The sequence below is a fragment of the Equus quagga genome, chromosome 8 (genome assembly GCF_021613505.1).
Source record: "Equus quagga isolate Etosha38 chromosome 8, UCLA_HA_Equagga_1.0, whole genome shotgun sequence".
NCBI lineage: Eukaryota > Metazoa > Chordata > Mammalia > Perissodactyla > Equidae > Equus > Equus quagga.
In genome coordinates this window covers 118,326,034-118,345,733 of record NC_060274.1, presented here as the reverse complement: position 1 = coordinate 118,345,733, position 19,700 = coordinate 118,326,034, and the positions used below count along the sequence as shown (strand labels likewise).

The 19,700-nt window shown below is 38.8% G+C and overlaps 1 protein-coding gene across 4 annotated transcripts in view; it reads left to right on the top strand.

Annotated features, from left to right (window-relative positions):
* Positions 1 to 746: 746 nt before the first annotated feature.
* Positions 747 to 19,700, top strand: part of BRAF (B-Raf proto-oncogene, serine/threonine kinase) — a 140,196-nt gene continuing 121,242 nt past the window's right edge. For 3 of the 4 annotated variants that reach the window (XM_046668905.1, XM_046668903.1, XM_046668906.1), the window contains exon 1: positions 747 to 1,071. In XM_046668905.1, coding sequence (XP_046524861.1) covers positions 943 to 1,071 — 129 coding nt within the window. In that variant the 5' untranslated portion in view covers positions 747 to 942. The remainder of the gene's footprint in view (positions 1,072 to 19,700) is intronic. The other variant, XM_046668904.1, reaches the window with a different exon arrangement.

The following is a 19,700-nucleotide window of genomic DNA, read 5'->3' as shown; positions in this document are numbered from 1 at the left end:
AAAAGTATTTAAAGTTATTTTCAATAATTTTTCTTGAAAATAAAAATGACTATAAAGTTTTGATGTTTCACACGTCTAGAATGCTCTGTGCCTTGTGTAGGCCCTACACATGGAAAGTGCAAGATTGACATTTGTTGAATGAATCTGGAAAACGAAAAATACACTAAAAGAAAACATTTTATTCCTCAACGATAAAAACAAAAAGCTTTTAGATTTCCATTTAGACCCACGCTAACAGGCCAAATCCTTTAATGAAAAGGATACAAGCATCGTTCTGATAATTTAGCTCTGCCTAAATATATTTCTGTCAACTTCTGCTTGGCTGTTTCAACCTTGAGAGTTTCAGATCTTATTTTTATGACACAGAGTCGTTCCTTGTAATGGAAATAACACAAGTGGTATGCGCTTCCCCGGCTTCCTCCCTCTAGGATTTCAACTTCTCCTGGAACAACCCCCCTGCTCTTCTAGTAAATCCCACACTACAGAACAGGCTTAGGACGTGGAGAAGAGAATAAAGGAGGAAACAGGAGCCATGGAAACAGCGGAACCGAGGACACCACCGAGTGCGAGAGTGGGCAGGAGGGGAAGGAACCCTCCTGTGGCGACGGCGCGAGGGCGCTCCTAGGATTACGTCACGTACACCGGGTGACGTCACGGCCGTGACACGCGGGTGACGCCGTTGCCGCGGCGACTTCTACTCGTCTCCGCCCCCTTCCCCCGCCCCCAGCTTAGCGTCCTTCCCCCAATCCCCTCAGGCTCGTCTGCGCCGGGGGCCGCGGGCCGGTTCCTGAGGTGGCCCAGGCGTCCTCCAGCCGCCGGCGCCGCCCGGGCTGTCCCTCCCGCCGCCCCCCGCCCTCCACCTCCGCCTCCCCCCCGCCCTCCTCCTCCCTTCCCCCTCCCCGCCCAGCAGCGGTCGCTCCGGCCCCGGCTCTCGGTTATAAGATGGCGGCGCTGAGCGGCGGCGGCGGCGGCGCGGAGCAGGGCCAGGCTCTGTTCAACGGGGACATGGAGCCGGAGGCCGGCGCCGGCGCCGCGGCCTCGTCGGCCGCGGACCCTGCCATTCCCGAGGAGGTGAGTGCCGGCGCGCCCTGCACCCCTGCCGTCTCCGGGCTCGGTTGGCTGGTGTTTATTTTGGGGAAAGGTGGCGGTGGGGGCTCTGGTGCCCTGAGCCACCTTCTACTTTGGGCTGTGCGGGGTAGGAGTGGGCATCCCCCCTTGCCCCTCTCCGTCATGCGGTTCCTCGCTACGTAAACACACACAATGGCCCAGGGGGGTTTCCCTGGCCTGCACCCCAGATTCGGGGATTCGGGCAGCGGTGGTTGAGCAGGAGGCTATCAGTAGGGGGCGAGACTCAGCGTCGGTCCGAGAAGGTCACGGCTGGCTGAAGGTAGCCAACCTCGCATCTCTTAGACGTTTTCGTTATTTGGGGTAGGGGTTAGGGGAGGGGGGCGGCGGCATCCAGGTGGAAGATGTAGGTGAGTAGCCGCGGCCGGGACCCCAGCCCGAGTTACTGTTGTGTGTGATCACTACGTGGTCATGGGGATGATGGAGCGCATCGTTCCCTCTGTGCTCTCCCCGACTGGCCCCCTTTTCAGGCCGCTGCCCTTCCTTCCACTTTTCTACTGGTTTAGGGGATTTCTCTTCACCTTTTTTAACCAGCGGATGGTTTTGATTTACTCTTTGCTTTTTCAGCCCTAAATCCCACTGTTTCCGCTCTCTTTTCTATCCCAGTCTCAGGCCCCCGTTCCTAATGTTTGTCAGTGCTCTGTCGCTGACTGGTAAACCGCCCCCCCCCCCCCCCCCCAATCCTATTCCCGTCTGGCGCCCCGCTCACTTGCCAGTTGCCGGACCTGCCTGCCTTCTAACCTCAGGTCTACTTAAGACCATTTGTGCGCTTCTCTCGCGCTAGTCCTCTTGAGGCCCTCTACATCATTCCACCGCTCTCTATCATTGTTATCTGTTATCTTCACAAATCCTCCAGGACGCTTTGGAGCTGCTTACTTTCTGAATCCTGAAGCTGTCAAGATTCCATCAGGTTTCACTTGTACTACTGGCACTTTTTGGTTATTCTTCCGTTGTGCATTCACACCTCTTTATTTATTCCTACCCATTTTTTAATAGGTTTGATTTCTTTCTCTTGCCCTCCTTTTTGTTCCAGTTTTTTTCTCCCGCTTTTTCCTCTTTAGTCTTTGGTTCTCTCCACCTGTTTTTGCATTATTCAGCTTCTTACAGCCATGTCAGATTATTTACATTTCGTTTTTTATTACGTAAAAATTATTACATGTATTTCGTGTTTTATTACATAAAATAATACACGTTATCATACTTTACAAATAATGAGCATATATGGTATAATAATTGTGCTTTACAATTAATGACTTGGTAACGTGACTTACTCTGTTGACTTTGCTCAAAGTTCTTTCTTCCTACTATTTACTTATATTTTGTTTCCTAATTCTCATCACGTCTCATTGTTTCTTCTGTCTGTGCAATTCTCTTTTTCCTGCTTCATCGTCTTTACTTTGGAAATCCATCCAATATGCTTGTTCTACTCAGTATCAGTTTGTTCACAGTAATATTTGTTTTCCTCCATCTGTGCCCGAGTCATATCTGTCCTGTACCATCATTTGATCTAATCTAAATTTCTTAGGTTTTTTTCCTTCTTTAACAAAATCACACCACTTCTTACTTAGTTTCTAGTTTGCACTTCTGCTCAGATCAGTTTCCTCGAACATCTTCATTTCCCCCAACTTCTTGGATTCTAAGGATGGAGCTCTTTCCTTCTTCCATTTCCTAGTTTATTCTGTTTTCCTTGCCCCCAGTTACCATTCATTTGGCCTTGTTTCCTGGCTTTTGGTAGTTAACTTGCTGAAGCTTCCTCTTGTCTTCCCCACACCTCCACATTCCTTCTTATTTACAAACAGTTTTGTTCCGTTGACATGGAAATTTATTTTTAGGATACATTGTTTTTAATGGATACATACTAGGGGGTCACATCTGCTGTTTGTTCCATGAATCGGATATGCCTTTGTCTTACCAGGCACAGGTGCCTCTAGGCTTACTTTGCTCCGTAGTCCGTGTGGTTTTGTTGAATTCGTCTTTGTTTCTCTGCTTATAACATTGTTTACATTGGGAACTTTATTTCAGAGTTATTAGAACAGCTTGCAATGATGTAGAGAAAGCTTTTGTTAAGTACAGTCTCAGCTGTCTTATTTGAAAGACCCAGATTGTCTGAGCTCTACCCTCTGAAGATTCTGATTCAGTAGGTGAGAGCTGGGGCCATGAGGTTCTGTATTTGGTACATTTCCTGGGCAGTTCTCTTGTATCAATGCTTGAGGACCTCTAGGCTAGATGAATTTATTTTAAATTGCTGATAATTGGAAAGTAGATTGGTATCTCCTGAAACTATAAGAATACTCTTAACTAATTTTAATTTAAGTGTTTCCCACTGCCGCCTCCACCCAGGTTTTACTGTTTAGTGATGAATAGTAGTTTTGTCTCTGTATTTCCTTATAGGATTGATAATAAATGTATTTGACTGGAGGGAAGGGGGAATAATAAATTATTAAAAATGGGTCTCTTTTGAATATAGATATCATTGTTAGGGATGGTAGAAAAAATTCCTCCAAGAAATAATTTTAAATTTGAAATTGGTATTGTTAATTCAGGGGAAACTGAAATGTACTGTGATAGTTTAATTGATCTGTCTTCCTTATATGCACTTAAAATTATATAATTGCCAAGCACATGGAAGGAAATGAAAAATTGTGCTTGTGTAAAGTGACTTTTACACAATAAAAAATATTGTGTAAATATTTTTGACAATAAAAAAACAGATTTTTAAGAAGAGTTTCTCAGAAGGAAGTTTTAGCTGCCCTAAAAAATTCTAATTACAGAGGGAAAGCACATTCATTATTGAAAAATTTGAAAGCTATAAGTATAAAAAGTAAAAAAAATCATCTGTAATCTTGCCACTAAAATATAATTAGTATAGGGCCAGCCCCGTGGCCGAGTGGTCAAGTTTACACCCTCTGCTTCCTTGGCCCAGGGTTTTGCTGGTTCAGATCCTGGGCGCCAATATGGCACTGCTCATCAGGCCACGCTGAGGCGGCGTCCCACATGCCACAACTAGAAGGACCCACAACTGAAGTATGCACCTGTGTACTGGGGGGATTTGGGGAGAAAGAGCAGGAAAAAAAAAAAAAAGATTGGCAATAGTTGTTAGCTCAGGTGCCAATATTAAAAAATATATATATATATAATTAGTATAGACATTTTAATGTATTTCCAATACTTTTTTGTGCTTGTATAATACAACGTATGTGATTTTGTAATATTTTTTAACTTAACATTATAGCAAAACTTTACATATCATTAGACATACTGTGATTGTTTTTAACTAATTATAGTTTTGAGATAGTAGGTTGTAGATTGTTTCTGATTTTTTTTTATTGTTTATTATCGAGTATCTTGAACATAGAATGTAGATTTAGTTTTTAAAATCATGTTGGCAAGTGACCAAATTTCATGTCCTGTATTTGTAAGTGTTACTTTGTAGACGCTCAAAATAGAATATTCTGGTAAATGACAGGAGCTTATTAAATATTTATCAAATGAATGTACTTATACTTTTGGCATTAAACGTTTAGTTCTTGCCATTTATATTTCCCTGATGTTATTTTCTTTCTGTGACCATGTGGCTTATGTGGGATAATATGGCCATATGGTATAATAAATACATTTATTTAAAAAATATGCATTATACCAGGGTGTGATATTTATTAGCTGTTCTTCTTGTGCTGTGTTTCTGTAGAAGGGAGCTTCTTATAATTGCATTACAATTAAAATTGTATTATTTTCAAGATCTCTCTCTCTTTTTTTAAGATTGGCACCTGAGCTAACAACTGTTGCCAGTCTTTTTTTTTTTTTTCCTGCTTTATCTCCCCAAACCCCCGCCCCGTACATAGTTGTGTATCTTAGTTGTGGGTCCTTCTAGTTGTGGCTCAAGATCTCTTATCACCAATCTTAGTTAAGCTGTGTAATTATAATAATACATTGACTAAGCGGTATTCTGGGATGGAATCTCCTTTATAATGAGGTCCACTGTATTAAAACGCATCCTTATGAACCATGCCAAATCAGGTTGGATTAAATCATACTCCTAAAAGTGGTAGTCCCACTAAGGTATGTGCTTGTGCCATTCTGGCTGTTGCTGTTAGTACTTGTGTATAGATATTTGAAGGTGGACAAAACATGCCTGTTAGGCAAAACTATAAAATAGCTTTTTGTCTTTGGTATTTCTAGTGTTGCCTTTCTGAACTCTTTCTCTCTCCTAATTTAATGAACTTCCTCCTTTAGGCATTCACTCAGCTCTCCTTTTATTTAGAAAATTATCTGATATAGGTCACATATATTCTGGCTATTAAAGGAATCGATTGTCAGTAAACAGATAAGAAAGGAATGTTGCTACTGGGTGCTTGAATCCTTGAATGTAGTAAGCCTGAGAGCAAACTTGACTTAATCGTATTTGGATAGTGGGCCAGAAAAATTATATTAGGATAACAAGCTAGAGAAGTCTGACTTTTCTCAATTCCCTGTCCCTTAGTTTCCTGATAAGGATGAATAGGAAGTCGATCCTTTATAACAACTGGAAACCTGTGTTCTGTGAGTGGTGGGGAAGAGAGAGAAGGAGCAGGCTACATTGTTTTTTTTTTAGCATTTTCTAAGACCTGATGTTTACCTTTTTGAAGAATGAGGCAATTAAGTATTTTTTCCTTTTTCCAATCATGAAGTTATTTTCTTCTTTAGAATTGCAAAAGTGCATTTTGTTTTCTTTGACACCCTGATATTAGTTTAGCTGAGTACTTAGTGAACATTTTGTGTCATAATCTGCTTGTTTTAGGAAATCCAGTGTGTTCCTATGCTTCCTATATTTCTGCCTCAGATTGTCGTTAAAATATGCCTCTTTTGTCAGTAGCTTACTGGATTTTGTCTTCCTCGGATGTTGAATTAAGTCCTTTACTCATTCTCTTTGTCTGTTTCATTTGCATTGGTTATTCTTTAGTCAGAATCAGCAATAATTATAGAACTTCTGAATTCAAAATAGGATAGCCTGTTTAGGAGCTTTTCTGTTTTCTAAGGTTAAACAGTGCTTTCATAGTCATAATGTTACAGATAACTTAATGTAAGAGCCAAAAATATAGCCTCATTTGTTCCATTCCTTTTTTAAATATTTGGTGGAGGTATTGACATGTTCTGGGAGGGAGTTTTTATTTTTGTTTCTTTTGGCTACGAACCTAATTTACTGTCATACATAATTAGCATGGTAGTCAGAAGAAACTCTTAATATGGCCTCCACCCTAACATTAAGCAATTATTTTTTTCTCCCCTCTACCCTCTGAGATTATTTTGGTTTCCATGTTTTCTCTTGGGCTTAAAAAGCTATTATTCTTGATCTTTCCCATATCAAGACTATGCATATAGAGGGAAATTCATGCTCAGTAACATTGCATTCCTTTCTTGGCCCTAGGAATGCCCTCGATACAGAATACAAAAATTGCTCTGAACTCAATTAACTTTATACCTTCTGGAAGCTCTGTAACATCAAATGAAACATAATTTTCATTCTTGTAATATAGCTGCAGTTACTGACAGCACTTTTGGGACAAATGTACCATAGGATAGTGGTTTTCAAATTACTCTAGAGCTCTAGGACGATTTTTTAAAAACACTTTGCCACTGTAAGAAATAAAAATTTTAAATTGCCGCCATACAAACATACATAAAGCAGTTTTTGTCAGTTTTGTACATTTTTTATCCTCATCTTCTATAACAGTACCTGGGACGTAGGTACTCAGATAATTTAGTGAAAAACTTAGTGAATGATGAAACCCTATTAGATATGATGCACTCTGATTTTCTCTACTACTCAATTCTCTTTTTTTGTGCTAGTCATAAATTGGTTTACTAGATAGACAATGCAGTTGGTTGCAACAGTGTTTGAAAAACACTTGGTTTGGGAGTTTCAAGATCTTCAGAGGTTACCTCAATGCTCTGTTTAGCCTTCCTACACTTTATTAGAATTATTCATTTATCTGCTCTACATGTTGGTTTCCTTGAAAAAGAGTTTTATGACTGTAAAAATTTTAGAACTGCTATGTATGGAAGAGGGATTTGTGCTGGCATGAATCTTACCAAGTGTAAGAATCTGTGTAGGAAATTTCAGCAACTTGTGTCTAAGGTAGGGACCAGCAAACTTTTTCTGTAAAAGGTCAAATGGTAAATGTTTTAGGCATTGTGGGCTAACTACTGTGTGTCCCACTTTCAACAATGGCATTGTAGCTAATAGACAATATTTAAACAAAGGAGTGTGACTATGTTCCAATAAAACTTATTTATGGACACTGAAATTGAATTTCATATAATTTTCATGTGTCATAAAATACTCTTCTTTTGATTTTTTTTAACCATTTAAAAATGTAAAAACCATTTTTACCTTGTGGGCTGTACAAAAACAGATGGTGGGTCAGATTTAGTTCAAGGGCCAAAGTTTTCAGACTTCTGGTCTAAGGGAGACTGATTACATCATATTCGAGGTACTGAAATTAAGGTGTGGTTTGGAGGTCTTTTTAAAAAAACCCAGGTATATTGTGATATAATTTACATATACTGTAATGTACCGTTTTAAATGTACAGTTTGATGAATTTTGACAAATGTGTATAGTCCTGTAACTGCTGCCACAATCAAAATATAGAACATTACCATTATCCCCAAAAGTTCCCTAATTCCTTTTTGCATGCAGTCCCCTCCCCCCACCCTCAGTTCCTGGCAAACATTGGTCTGATCTCTAGTTTTGCCTTTGTGGAAAGTCACATAAATGAAGTTGTAGAGTATGTAGTCTTATGTATTTGGCTTCTTTCATTTAGTTTGATGTCTTTGAGATTCACCTATGTTGTTGTATGTATCAGTAATTAGTTTCTGTTATTGCTCATTCTATTGTATGAATGTACCACAATTTACACATTTACCAATTGATGGATAGTAGGGTTGTTTCTAGTTTTCAGCAATTATACAGCTGCTAAGACATGTGGGTTTAAGTTTTTATGTGGACATTGGTTTTCATTTCTTTTGAGTAACGACCTAGAAGTGGGATTGATAGGTTGTATCATAGATATATATTTAACTTTAAAAGAAACTACCACCTTTTCTGCCACTTTAGGGTTAGGGTTAGGTTAGCATTTGCATTGGTGTTGCCACCTACAATGCATGAGAGTTCTAGTTATTCTTTATCATTGTCAGCATTTGGTATTGTCAGTCTTAGTTTTAGCCATTCTAGGAGGGATGTAGTATAAGCTCACTGTGGTTTTTAATTAGCATTTTCCTAATAAATAATGATGTTGGACATCTGTTTATGTACTTATTTACTATCTATATATTTTCTTTGGTGAAGTATCCATTTAAATCTCTTTATTCAGTGTTTATCTTATTATGGAATTGTAAGAGTGCTATATATATGTTACAAGTGTATATAATATATATATATATGATACAAGTCCTTTATATTAGATTTGTGTTTTGTACCTGCCTCGCAGTCTGTGGCTTGTCTTTTCATTTTCGTAAGTGTCTTTTGAAGAATAAAAATTTTGTTTTTGTCAGAGTCTAGTTTATCAGTTTTTCTTTTGTTTCATGCTTTTTCTGTCCTATCCAGTAAATCTTTGCCTAACTTATGATCATAAAATTTTCTCCTGTGTATTCTAGAAATTTTATAGTTTTAGCTTTTACATTTAGGTTTATGATCCATCTGGAGTGAATTTTTGTATATATTGTGAGATAGGGGTTAAGGTTTGTTCATTGTTTTTCATATGAATATCCAGTTGTTTCACATTTGTTGAAGAGACTAACCTTTTTCCATTGAATTACCTAGTACCTTGATTGACATCTATTGATTATGAGTGTGAGTTTTGTACTCTGTTTTATTGATCTGTGTGTCTCTTCTTAGGCCACTACCACACTGTCCTAATTACTGTATTTTTATAGTTAAGTCTTAAAATTAGGTAGATCCAGATCATAGGATTTTTAGAACTTTAAAATTTGATTTTGTGTGTGTGTGTGTGTGTGTGTGTGTGTGTGAGGAAGATTGGACCTGAGCTAACATCCGTTGCCGGACCTCCTCTTTTTGCCTGAGGAAGATTGTCGCTTAGCCAACATCCATGCCACTCTTTCTCTATTTTGTATGTGGGATGCTACCACAGTGTGGTTTGATGAGCGGTGCTAGGTCTGCGCCCAGGATCCGAACCTGCAGACTCTGGGCCACCAAAGCAAAGTGTGCAAACTTAACCGCTATGCCACTGAGCTGGCCCCTAAAATTTGATTTTTTAACTTCCTTGTGTTACTACACTAATGAGAGAGAAGGTCCATAATTTTCTTTTAATTCTAAAAGTGTCTTCTACTCAAAAAAGGCTTAAGACTCACTGCAGTATATAGTTCATACACCCCATCTTGAATAATTGGGTTGTGAGGTTCGTGAAAAGTGGCAGATAAAACATGGTTTTTCCAAAATTAATTTCTTTATGAGAAATGAAAGAGATATCCTAATGGTTTGCACCAAAAAGTCAATAATGTCCTTTTTACCATGTTGGAAACATATTAACTGTACTTAAAATATTTATGGGGGAAAGTGACTATGGTATGTTTATTCACCAAAAGAGTTGCTGAAAATGTCAGTCAGGTGGTGGAAGATACTAGTTTATAATGCTAACTATGTTATTCTCCATCTTCATTGTAAGAGTTCTTCCATTTGAAGCCTTTGTCATGTCCTGTGATGTTCCAGAATTAGTACCTTTATTAATCTTTGAGACATCATTATATTGTTATGTTTTTACCAAGGATAAACATACAGTGGTTCTTGGTCATATTTCTACCTTTTTCATTGGGGCCCATAGGACCCTTCACCTTGTTTTAAATTACACCAGTGATAGCTTTTTACTGCTTAGCCTGGGGGGCTTTCCTACAATATAAAATGATTTATTTTTGGTCATGATTTTCACTTGAGTTCAACAAAAAATCAGGAAACATGTTCAAAGAGCATACGTCTTGAATACCTGGCCAGTCCAGGGCCATGTGACAATTGGGAGGGTAGGTACTGTCCAGGCTTTCATTTATGTTATAAGGTTTGTTATTCCAATGGCTGCCTTGCAGATTTTGAAACTGTGCTTTCAGGGAGAGAAAAACAACATTTTTGCAGCCTATTTTTAACTGTTTTTCCAAAATTAGTGTTAAAAAAAATAAAAGGTATGCATTCTCCTTATTGTAATGCATACTTTGTGTTTGAGAAATGTTCTATTTGTGTTTTGTATTGTTTTCTTGCACTAAATATATAACCTTTAAGTTAATAACACCAGAGAAATTTGACTTTCTATTTTTAGAACAGTTTAAATTAAATAAAATTTAAGGGTGATTTGAATTAGTCACTTACTTTTGGATATTTTGAAACAGTTTAAAATGCTGCTTATGGTGGGGCTGGCATGGTGGCGTAGTGGTTAAGTTTTCACCTTCCACTTCAGTGGCTCAGGGTTTGCAGGTGTGGATCCCAGGCACGGACCTACACACTGCTCATCGAGCCATGCTGTGACAGCATCCCACATACAAAAAACAGGAGAAGATTGGCACAGATGTTAGTGATGATCTTCCTCCCAGCTCCCCTCCCCCCCCCCCCCCCCAAAATACTGCTTGGGGTTGTTCCTCTGTTGACCTGGGATTTTTAAACTGTATTTTCAACATTATAGCATTTTGCAAAATAAATTTCTGTTTGGGGTTGTAGGTGTATTTTTAATAATAAAGAAGGATCACTAGCTGAAGCAGTAACATTGTAAATAGTTATTAGAACCTATATTTTTTGTGTTGTCAACTTGGGTCTAATCTTTTTTTCTCTGTTTGAAAATTTATAGTCTCTACTTAGGAATTTCTCTGTAGCTTAAAGGAAAAAGATAATTAATTTAAGAGTTGTAAATAGGTATGATTGTTTTTAAAGAGTTCTTATTAGCATAATTTCTGGTAATTTTGTATGAAGGTAATGTAATTCTCTCTCATTATAAAAACATCTTGTCTTTTCTGTTGATACCAAACAATCATTTCCTTTATAACTTTTTTACTAAAAAAGGTAAAGTAGCATTGTTATTTATTCCTAAATAACTAAAAATTGCTTTTTTACATATTCTGTTACTGTATTTCTATGGGAGTAGTGTCAGAGAATTTCAGATAGGGAAGAGATTACAATTCAGTACAGTCCTTATGTTCCTATTGTACAACCACTGAAAGTGTTCATTGCCTTTTAGTTTTTATCTGAGTGATTCTACATTTGAAATATTCCACCCATATATTCTTCCTGTGTGTCTTCTCATAATAACAGTGAGTTACACAATCTCAAGTTAAGTTTCATTATACATGAGAATTTAGTTCAGTGTAATTTTTTTTTTTTAAAGATTTTATTTTTTTCCTTTTTCTCCCCAAAGCCCCCCGGTACATAGTTGTATATTCTTTGTTGTAAATCCTTGTAGTTGTGGCATGTGGGACGCTGCCTCAACGTGGTTTGATGGGCAGTGCCATGTCCGTGCCCAGGATTCAAACCAACAAAACACTGGGCCGCCTGCAGCGGAGCGCGCGAACTTAACCACTTGGCCACGGGGCCAGCCCCTTCAGTGTAATTTTTTGATAACTCTTCTATTGCAGATGATTTTTCTACTGCTGAGTTTGACACTTAATTTAAGTTTGTGTGTGTATTTGTGAAGCAAACTTTTGGTTATTGGTTATCATGGATGGCTCTTTGAGAGGACAGTTTAATCATAGTCATAGAACTGTTCTGTGTCATACCCATTCATATGCTGCTTGCTTTTCACTGGCAGCTCTTGATCCTCCTCCCCTCCTCCTCATGCTATGTGCTGAACTTAGAAGTGGATCATAGGAGTGGTATGAGAATAAAATGAGATGGTGAATATGTAAAAGCCTTCACAAAATTATAGTAGTGCTATTTTTCAGCTGATCTTTCAAGACAAAAGATAAATATATTCAAAATTTTCCGTTCAGAAATCTTTATAGCATTTTTTTAGAATGCCTGTTGACATACTTAGCACAGGGCTCTAGTTGTTAAAAACTTCTAGCAGTTCTTAATGTGGGGCTGACGGTTGACTTAGTAGAACTATTTGAATGTTGACTACATTCCTTTAAAGTTATCTGTAAACTACCATCCAATTAAAAAAAAAAAACAGCATGAAGTTGACATTTTGGGTAAGCATTTCATAGGAAAGAGGTAAAATTTTTAATATGATAGTAGAAAGAATGTGTCTCATGGCTTTATAGGGAAAATGGTAAGCATTAGGACTTGTGTTTTGGCATTTTTAAGGCTGTGGTCCACCATTTGCCTTGTCATCTATGAAAAACTATAGTGATAACTTTTATATTGAGTCATTGTGTAAGACAATAGGTATTCATGTATTCAATAAATATTTGAGTGTCTACTCTATGCTAGGTAGTAATCTAGGTGCTTACGAGTCCATTTGCAAAGAAAACAATACAAAGATCATACCAAAATCCAGCTTACATTCTGGTGGAATTGTATGTGTGGGGCAGGGGGTGGAGGGGAGGTACGTGGGGAGAGACAGACAGACAGACAGACAGACACACACACACACACACACACACAAAATTATATAATATGTTTGAAGGTAATAAGTAATATGGAAAAATGAAAGTAGAACAGGGTAAGATTCGCGGGGTAGGTTGCAGTTTAAAACAGGGCAGTCAGGGTAGGGCCTTAGTTGAGAAGGGTAACATTTGAGCAAAGATTTTTTTAGGAGGTCAGGGAAAAGCATTTCAAACGGAAGATCCAAATTCAAAGGTTCTGAGTCAGGAATGTACCTTGCTTATTCAAGGCACAGCAAGGAGGCCAAAGTTGCTGGAGTGGCTTGAAAAAGGGAAGTGAGTAGTAGGAGATGAAATCCAAGAGGTGTTGGGGTAAGTGTGGGAGCGTGACCAAAGGCCAGTTGTAAGGACTTTGACTTTTGCTTTAAGTGAAATGGGTAGCCATACAGTTTGAGCAGCCAGAGTTGAGTGACATGAACAGGACTGCTCTGGTTGCTCTGTAGAAAGCAGACTGTAAAGGTGCAAGGGTAGATTCAGGGGACCAGGGAGGAGGCCCTTGCAGTCATCTAGGCAATGACTTAGACCAGATTGGTAGCAGTAGAGGGATTGAGAAGTGGTCACATTTTGGATGTTTTGAAAGTAGAACTGGCAGGATTTGTTGATAGATTGAATATGAGGTGTGCAAGAAAGAGATGTCAGTGGGGAAGGAGAAGGCACAGATTAAGGAATTCAGTTTCGGGCATGTAAAATTTGAAATATCTATTAGCTGTTTATGATGTTGAATAAGCAGTTGGATATGAGTCGGATTTTGGGAGTGATGTCCAGTGGCATAGACTGTTCGCCATATCTGTGTCTTATTTTCTTCTTGAGTATACAGCTAGACATTTCTCCCTTGTAGTTCAGTGTGGTCATGTGATTAAGTTCTGGCTAATATATGAGCACAAGTGATGTGCACCAATTCCAGGTCTGGTCCACACACACATCCTCTGTTCTGTTTTCCCCTCTGGCTGGCTGGAATAGTGATGATCCTTAGGGCAAGTTGGAAGCCATGTGATGTAAATGGTAGATTGTCCATCAGCCTGTGTTCCTGAATACTGCATGGATAAGGACCACGTTGCTAACTTGTTCAACCAGCTAATACTATTAAATAAGTAAGAAATAAGTTTACATTGTATTTGAGTCCTTATGCCTTTTGAGTGTATTTGTTCTAGTAGTTAGCCAAACCTAAATTTGGGCATTTAGCTGGTATTTAAAGCTGTGAGACTGATGTGGGCTTTAGGGGAATGATTATAGATAGGAAAAAGAGAGCCAAGGGTGGAGAAAAGAGGAGGAATCTGAGAAGGAGCAACCATGAGGTAGGAAATACAATGAAAAAAGTTAATGGAGAGAGTGGTCAGTTTTGTAAATGCTGCTAGGTCAAGTGAGATGAAAACTAAGAATTTATCCTTGGAGTTAAAGTGGAGGTATTGGTGATCTAGACAAGAACAGAGCGTTGAGGTGAGGTGCTGACACAGATACTCTGGAGTGATTTTAAGGGAGAATAGGAGAGGGGGTGAAGATGGTGAGGAATTTTCCTATAAAGGGGAACAGAAAAAAGGATGAGGGAGGTGGTGTCAAGGAATTTTTTTTTAATGATAAAAAAATTAAGAGTATATGGTGATAAGAATGAACCATTTTTAGAGAGTAAAATATCAATGATTTCAGGAGAGGGAGAATTGCTGGAGCAATTGTCTCCAGCAGTTGCCCCTAAAGAGGCAAGGGGGAAAGGGATTTAGTGTACAGGAGGAAGGACTGGCTCTCAATAGGAGCATGGACACATTGTCTATGGTAATAAGTGATAAGGCAGAGTATGTTGATACAAATGCTGAAGGTAGGTAGATTTGATGCTGGAAGTCTGTACATGTACTCTTCCAGTTGCTTTTTTTTTCTTCTTTTTTGGTGAAGTAAGATTCAAGGTTATCAGCTAAGAGTGAGTCTTGGGGATATGATGTTTTAAGGAAAGAAGTGAAGGTGTTAAAGTTGTTTAGGAGCATGTGAGAGTGAATGGATTAGGGACAAACAGTAAAATCGATAGGCAATATTAAGTTATTTTATCAGTTATCCAGGCAGCATGTGGGTCTCTTAACTTTTTGGTGCAGATCCTCAGATCAGAGTTTAATGTAATTTGCCAAGGCAATTTAACAATTTTTATGAGTCATTCTCATTTTGACTCACAGACGTGGAATCATTGGGAAATAGAACATGAATTACTACTTCTTCAAGGAGTATCTGCCATTATCCTGCTATGAGTTTAGGCTAAATTTGGAGAGTTCTGGTTACTGATTTTCTTTTTTTTAAATATTCCTCCTTTCTGTATTGAAATTTTACTGAATATTTATTGTTTTGTTCATGTAAGTAGCAACCCCATCATTGCAATCTAACATTTATACCGAACAGGGAAGCAATTGCTATCTTCTTACTTTCTTTCAAACACTCTCCAAATCTGACTTGTGTTTGCTTATGCTTTTCCTGTTGCCTGAAATATAGATTCTACCCACCCCTACCCTGTCCCACTCTCGAAACTTTTCAGACTTAGCTCACATACTGTAGGAAGCTTTCTTTAACTTCTTTCCAAGGCCTAGTTAGGTGCCTCTGCTTTGTGCTTTTTATAGCATTCCAAAGTATACCTATATCATTTTACATACTATATTCTATTATAGTTTTTGTTGGTATCCATCTGTTCCTTCTCGACCATTGCTGTTCCGTCAAACTTGCTGTCATGATAAAAATATTCTGTGCTGTCCAGTATGTCCACATGTGGCTATTGCACATAGTAGGACCAAGGAACTGGATTTTAAATTTAATTTTAATTATAGTCATATGGGGCATAACAACGTTTCAGTCAACAACGTACCACATATGTAATGGTGGGTCCATAAGATTAGTGCCATATAGTCTAGGCATGTAGTAGGCTATACCATCTAGATTTGTGTAAGTACTCTCTATGATGTTCACACAGCAAGGAAGCTGACACATTTCTCAGAACATATCCCTGTCGTTAATCGACGCATGACTGTGATTTAAATTTAAGTAGTCACATGTGGCTAGTGGCTATCTTGATCAGTGCAGCTCTAGACTCCTAAAGTTGAGGCTTGTGTGGGAATTCATATTTATTTTCTCACTGCTTAGCAATAATACTTACTGTTACTTAAATGACTGCATTCTTTTCCAGTACTCTTTGTCCAAATAGTTATCACTTACCTGGAATATGGCAGTTTTCTTCTCTAGACTTTTGTCCTTTTTTTTTTTTTTTTCAGATTGGCACCTGAGCTAACATCTGTTGCCAATCTTTTTTTCTTCTTCTTCTTCTCCCTGAAGCCCCCAATATGTAGTTGTATATTCTAGTTCTAGGTCCTTCTGGTTATGGCATGTGGGAGGCCGCCTCAACATGGCCTGATGAGTGGTGCCATGTCCGCGCCCAGGATCTGAACTGGCAAAACCCAGGGCCGCTGAAGTGGAGTGTGCAAACTTAACTGCTCGGCCACGGGGCTGGCCCCTAGACTTTCGTTCTTAACCATAGCTTTCCAGTTAGTTTTCAGAATTATATTGGTTTATACAACACTAAGTTCTTTAGTCTTGTAAAGCTAGAGGGTGTTTTCTTTTTTCCCTTGTAGGACTCAAAAGTTAGATACTGTAAGGTTACCTCAAGGACTTTCTGAGGGGTAGGGAATGGCAGGGAAGAAACTGACAGGTTCTGGCTTGTAGCAGATAGCGAGTCAAATTCTCCTTCAACCAAAGTAATTCTGCTTTGTAAGTTAATGTGTTGGAATTGTGCTTAAGATTTCGTTTGGAGGCAAAAAAAAAGGCTTCTAAAAGATAACACTCTCAACTGAGGAGACAAAGCATGCACATGGCAGTATGTGATGAAGTGCCAGAGTGGATGGTGGAGAGCAGTAAACACTGGAGAAGTTCAGATGTGAAAAGGTATTATAGGCTAATGAGGTTGATGGAAGTTAGCATTTATCCTAGGCAGGTAGAAGGAAGGAAAAAGAATGTAATAGGCAGTGGGAATAGAATTTACAAAGGATTGGCGTAGGAAATAAATACGGTAGTTTTGTTTAAGGAACAAAACATTCTGATTATATTTGAGTGAATTGTATGAAATAAAATTTGGCTAAATTGGATGGGACTGGATTGTGGAAAATAGTGATGGACAGAAAGAAATTTTTTTTTCTTTTTTAAAGTTTGGCACCTGAGCTAACAATTGTTGCCAATTTTTTTTTCTTTCTGCTTTATCTTCCCAAATCCCCCCTCCACCACCCCGGTACGTAGTTGTATATCTTAGTTGCAGGTCCTTCAGATAATTGTATATCTTAGTTGCAGGTCCTAGTTGTAGCACTTGGGATGCCACCTCAACGCGGCCTGACGAGTGGTGCCATGTCCGCACCCAGGATCTGAACCAGTGAAACCCTTGGCCACTGCAGTGGAGCCTGCAAACTTAACCACTCTGTCATGGGGCTGGCCCCCATTTTTTATTTTATTTTATTTTTTTTGAGGAAGATTAGCCCTGAGCTAACTACTGCCAGTCCTCCTCGTTTTTGCTGAGGAAGCCTGGCCCTGAGCTAACATCTGTGCCTGTCTTCTTCTACTTTATATGTGGGATGCCTACCACAGCATGGCATGCCAAGTGGTGCCATGTCCACACCCGGCATCCAAACCGCCGAACCCTGGGCCGCCGAGAAGCGGAACGTGTGAACTTAACGGCTGCGACTGGCCCAGCCCCAGAAAGAAATTTGAACTTTTCAGATTTCATTGTATGTATGTATTGTATGCAGTGGAATGAAAGTGGAGATTTAAAAGAAAAAATGATGAAAGCGATGTTTCAGGATGATTGAACTGGTAAGGATTTGTAGGTGCATTCAAGATGGGAAGAGGTCAAACAACAAAAAATGTTTAGAAATGTTTAGAGAAAAACTTGCTAGTAAGATATTGCACTAGGACACTGTTAGAAGTTGAAGAGCAGATACTGAGACGTTGTTTGCAGTGCAAGATGTTTGTTAGGAATCAACACCTGTCAAAGGAAGGGGCAAGATGCAGGATTTGGGAGAGGACAAAGTTGAATTGTGATGCAAGCCTCATAAAACCTTTGCCAATCACTGTGGCACTCTGGAGGGAGGGTTGCCTGTTAGTGTCCCACACTGCACCAAAATGACTGGGCCTTTATACCCCTCCTTGCTCAGTCACTGGTTGTGGCTGCAGTTGAGGTGGACCTTGAAGGAGGTGACATTTGGAGGCTGTCTGCTGACTGTATTCACAGCTGAGCAGCAATTCCTTCCATGAAGGGGAAACTCAATGGTGTATCTCTATATGTTCTGCAGCTGGTGGATCTGAGTGTGGGCAGTTCTTCTTCAGAGGGCAGTTTTGAAACACTGGTGGTGTTTTGGTTGTTAAAAAGATGGGGGAAGAGGGTGCTATTAGCATTTAATGAGCAAGGACCAGGGAAGTCAACTGTCCCACAGAGTTCAGGACGATCTGCACATTTAAGAATTGTTCAAATAACCTCATGACTTAGAATGACTTATTGTACTTTGATGTAGGTGAAAAAAGTGAACATAATGATCTGAGCTTAGAAACTTGTTTTATGTATGAGGCATTGTTTTAATATACACTGAAGGTTTCAGGAATTCAGTTATCATGGAAATTGGAGGAATATTAAAGTTTTCAATCAGAACTTTATCAGGAGTTTTTTTGCCATGTCAGAAAATCACATAATTGATGGCAGTGCCACTTGCACAGTATTGGTGACTCAAATACTCTTCCCCTCAGTCTACAGTTGTAGCCACCATAGTCACAGTGCTTCTACATACAGATGCAATCATCTGATGCCCTCATTATGTTGTTTATGGTAGTAATTGCCTACATATTTTGAAATATTATTTTGTTATAAATTTATTTCTTTCATATGATTGAAAGTACAATTAGAGTATTGGCTTTTAAAATTGTACTTAGGCAAGTTATCTGTGCATTTCATTTTAGACAGTGTTACAAAATAGTTGTTATGAAAAGAGGAAATTGATTTCTGTTTTCAGTAGTGGCAGACTGGGTTATTCAGACCAACCCTTTTGATGAAAGCAACTAAAAATCTTGGAAAAGTTATCTTTAAAAATCTTAAAGGAATTGAGCTGAAAAGGTGGTGGAGAGATGCCCAGCCAAATTCTAGAAAGAAGCAGGAATCCGAAGAAATAAGTAGAGGATGAAATAGGTTTTGCCCTAAGGGCAGTTGCCAATCTGTACAAATTTGGGCTTTGGTTTTGGTGGACTTTATGGGGTGAAGAGGACAGAAGTCAAGGCCTAGAGTTCATCTAGAGTGAGAGTCAAAAAGGAGAACAATTCTGTTTTACAATGCTACCCCAAGGATTCTATGATTAAGTTAAGGGTGAAACACAACTATCTGGGGTATTGTGGGCTTGAATGGAGTAGGGGAAGAAAAAGGAAATTAAGAAAAATAAATTGTTCAAGTTGTGACCATGGTTTCAGCCCCTCACACTGGTTGGCAGCTTAGGTTTTTCCTCCCTGGGTGGTCCAGGGACCCTCAAGCCATTTATCATGGTTCCTGATTTCAGACTGGTAGTACTCACAAGGCCTGGCAGAAGGAAAGGCAAATCATCTGTGGAGAAAGACCTTTCATTCTCAGGGAATTGCTGCCAATAATTTTTTAAGGGCAGTGAATAGTACACTTTCACAAGTATGTAGGCTTAGTTAAAACCAAACAAAATTAGGTGATATATGTATGTAGAATTCTTCAAGCAATATAATTAAATTTATGTAATTTTCTTTTTCTAATTGAGATATAATTGACGTATGTCTGTGGTTTTCCTTATGTGTATATACCTCAAAGTTTTCTAAAAAGAAAGATATAACATACATGCAAACGGCATGATGAATAAAAAACAATAGAGAGCAGAAATAGATCCAGAAAATTCTCAGATATTGCAAATATCAAATGGATTTAAAACAGTTGCTATTTGTTTAAAGAATTGAAGATGAATTTGAAGAAAATAAGGGATGAGAGACTGTAAAAGTG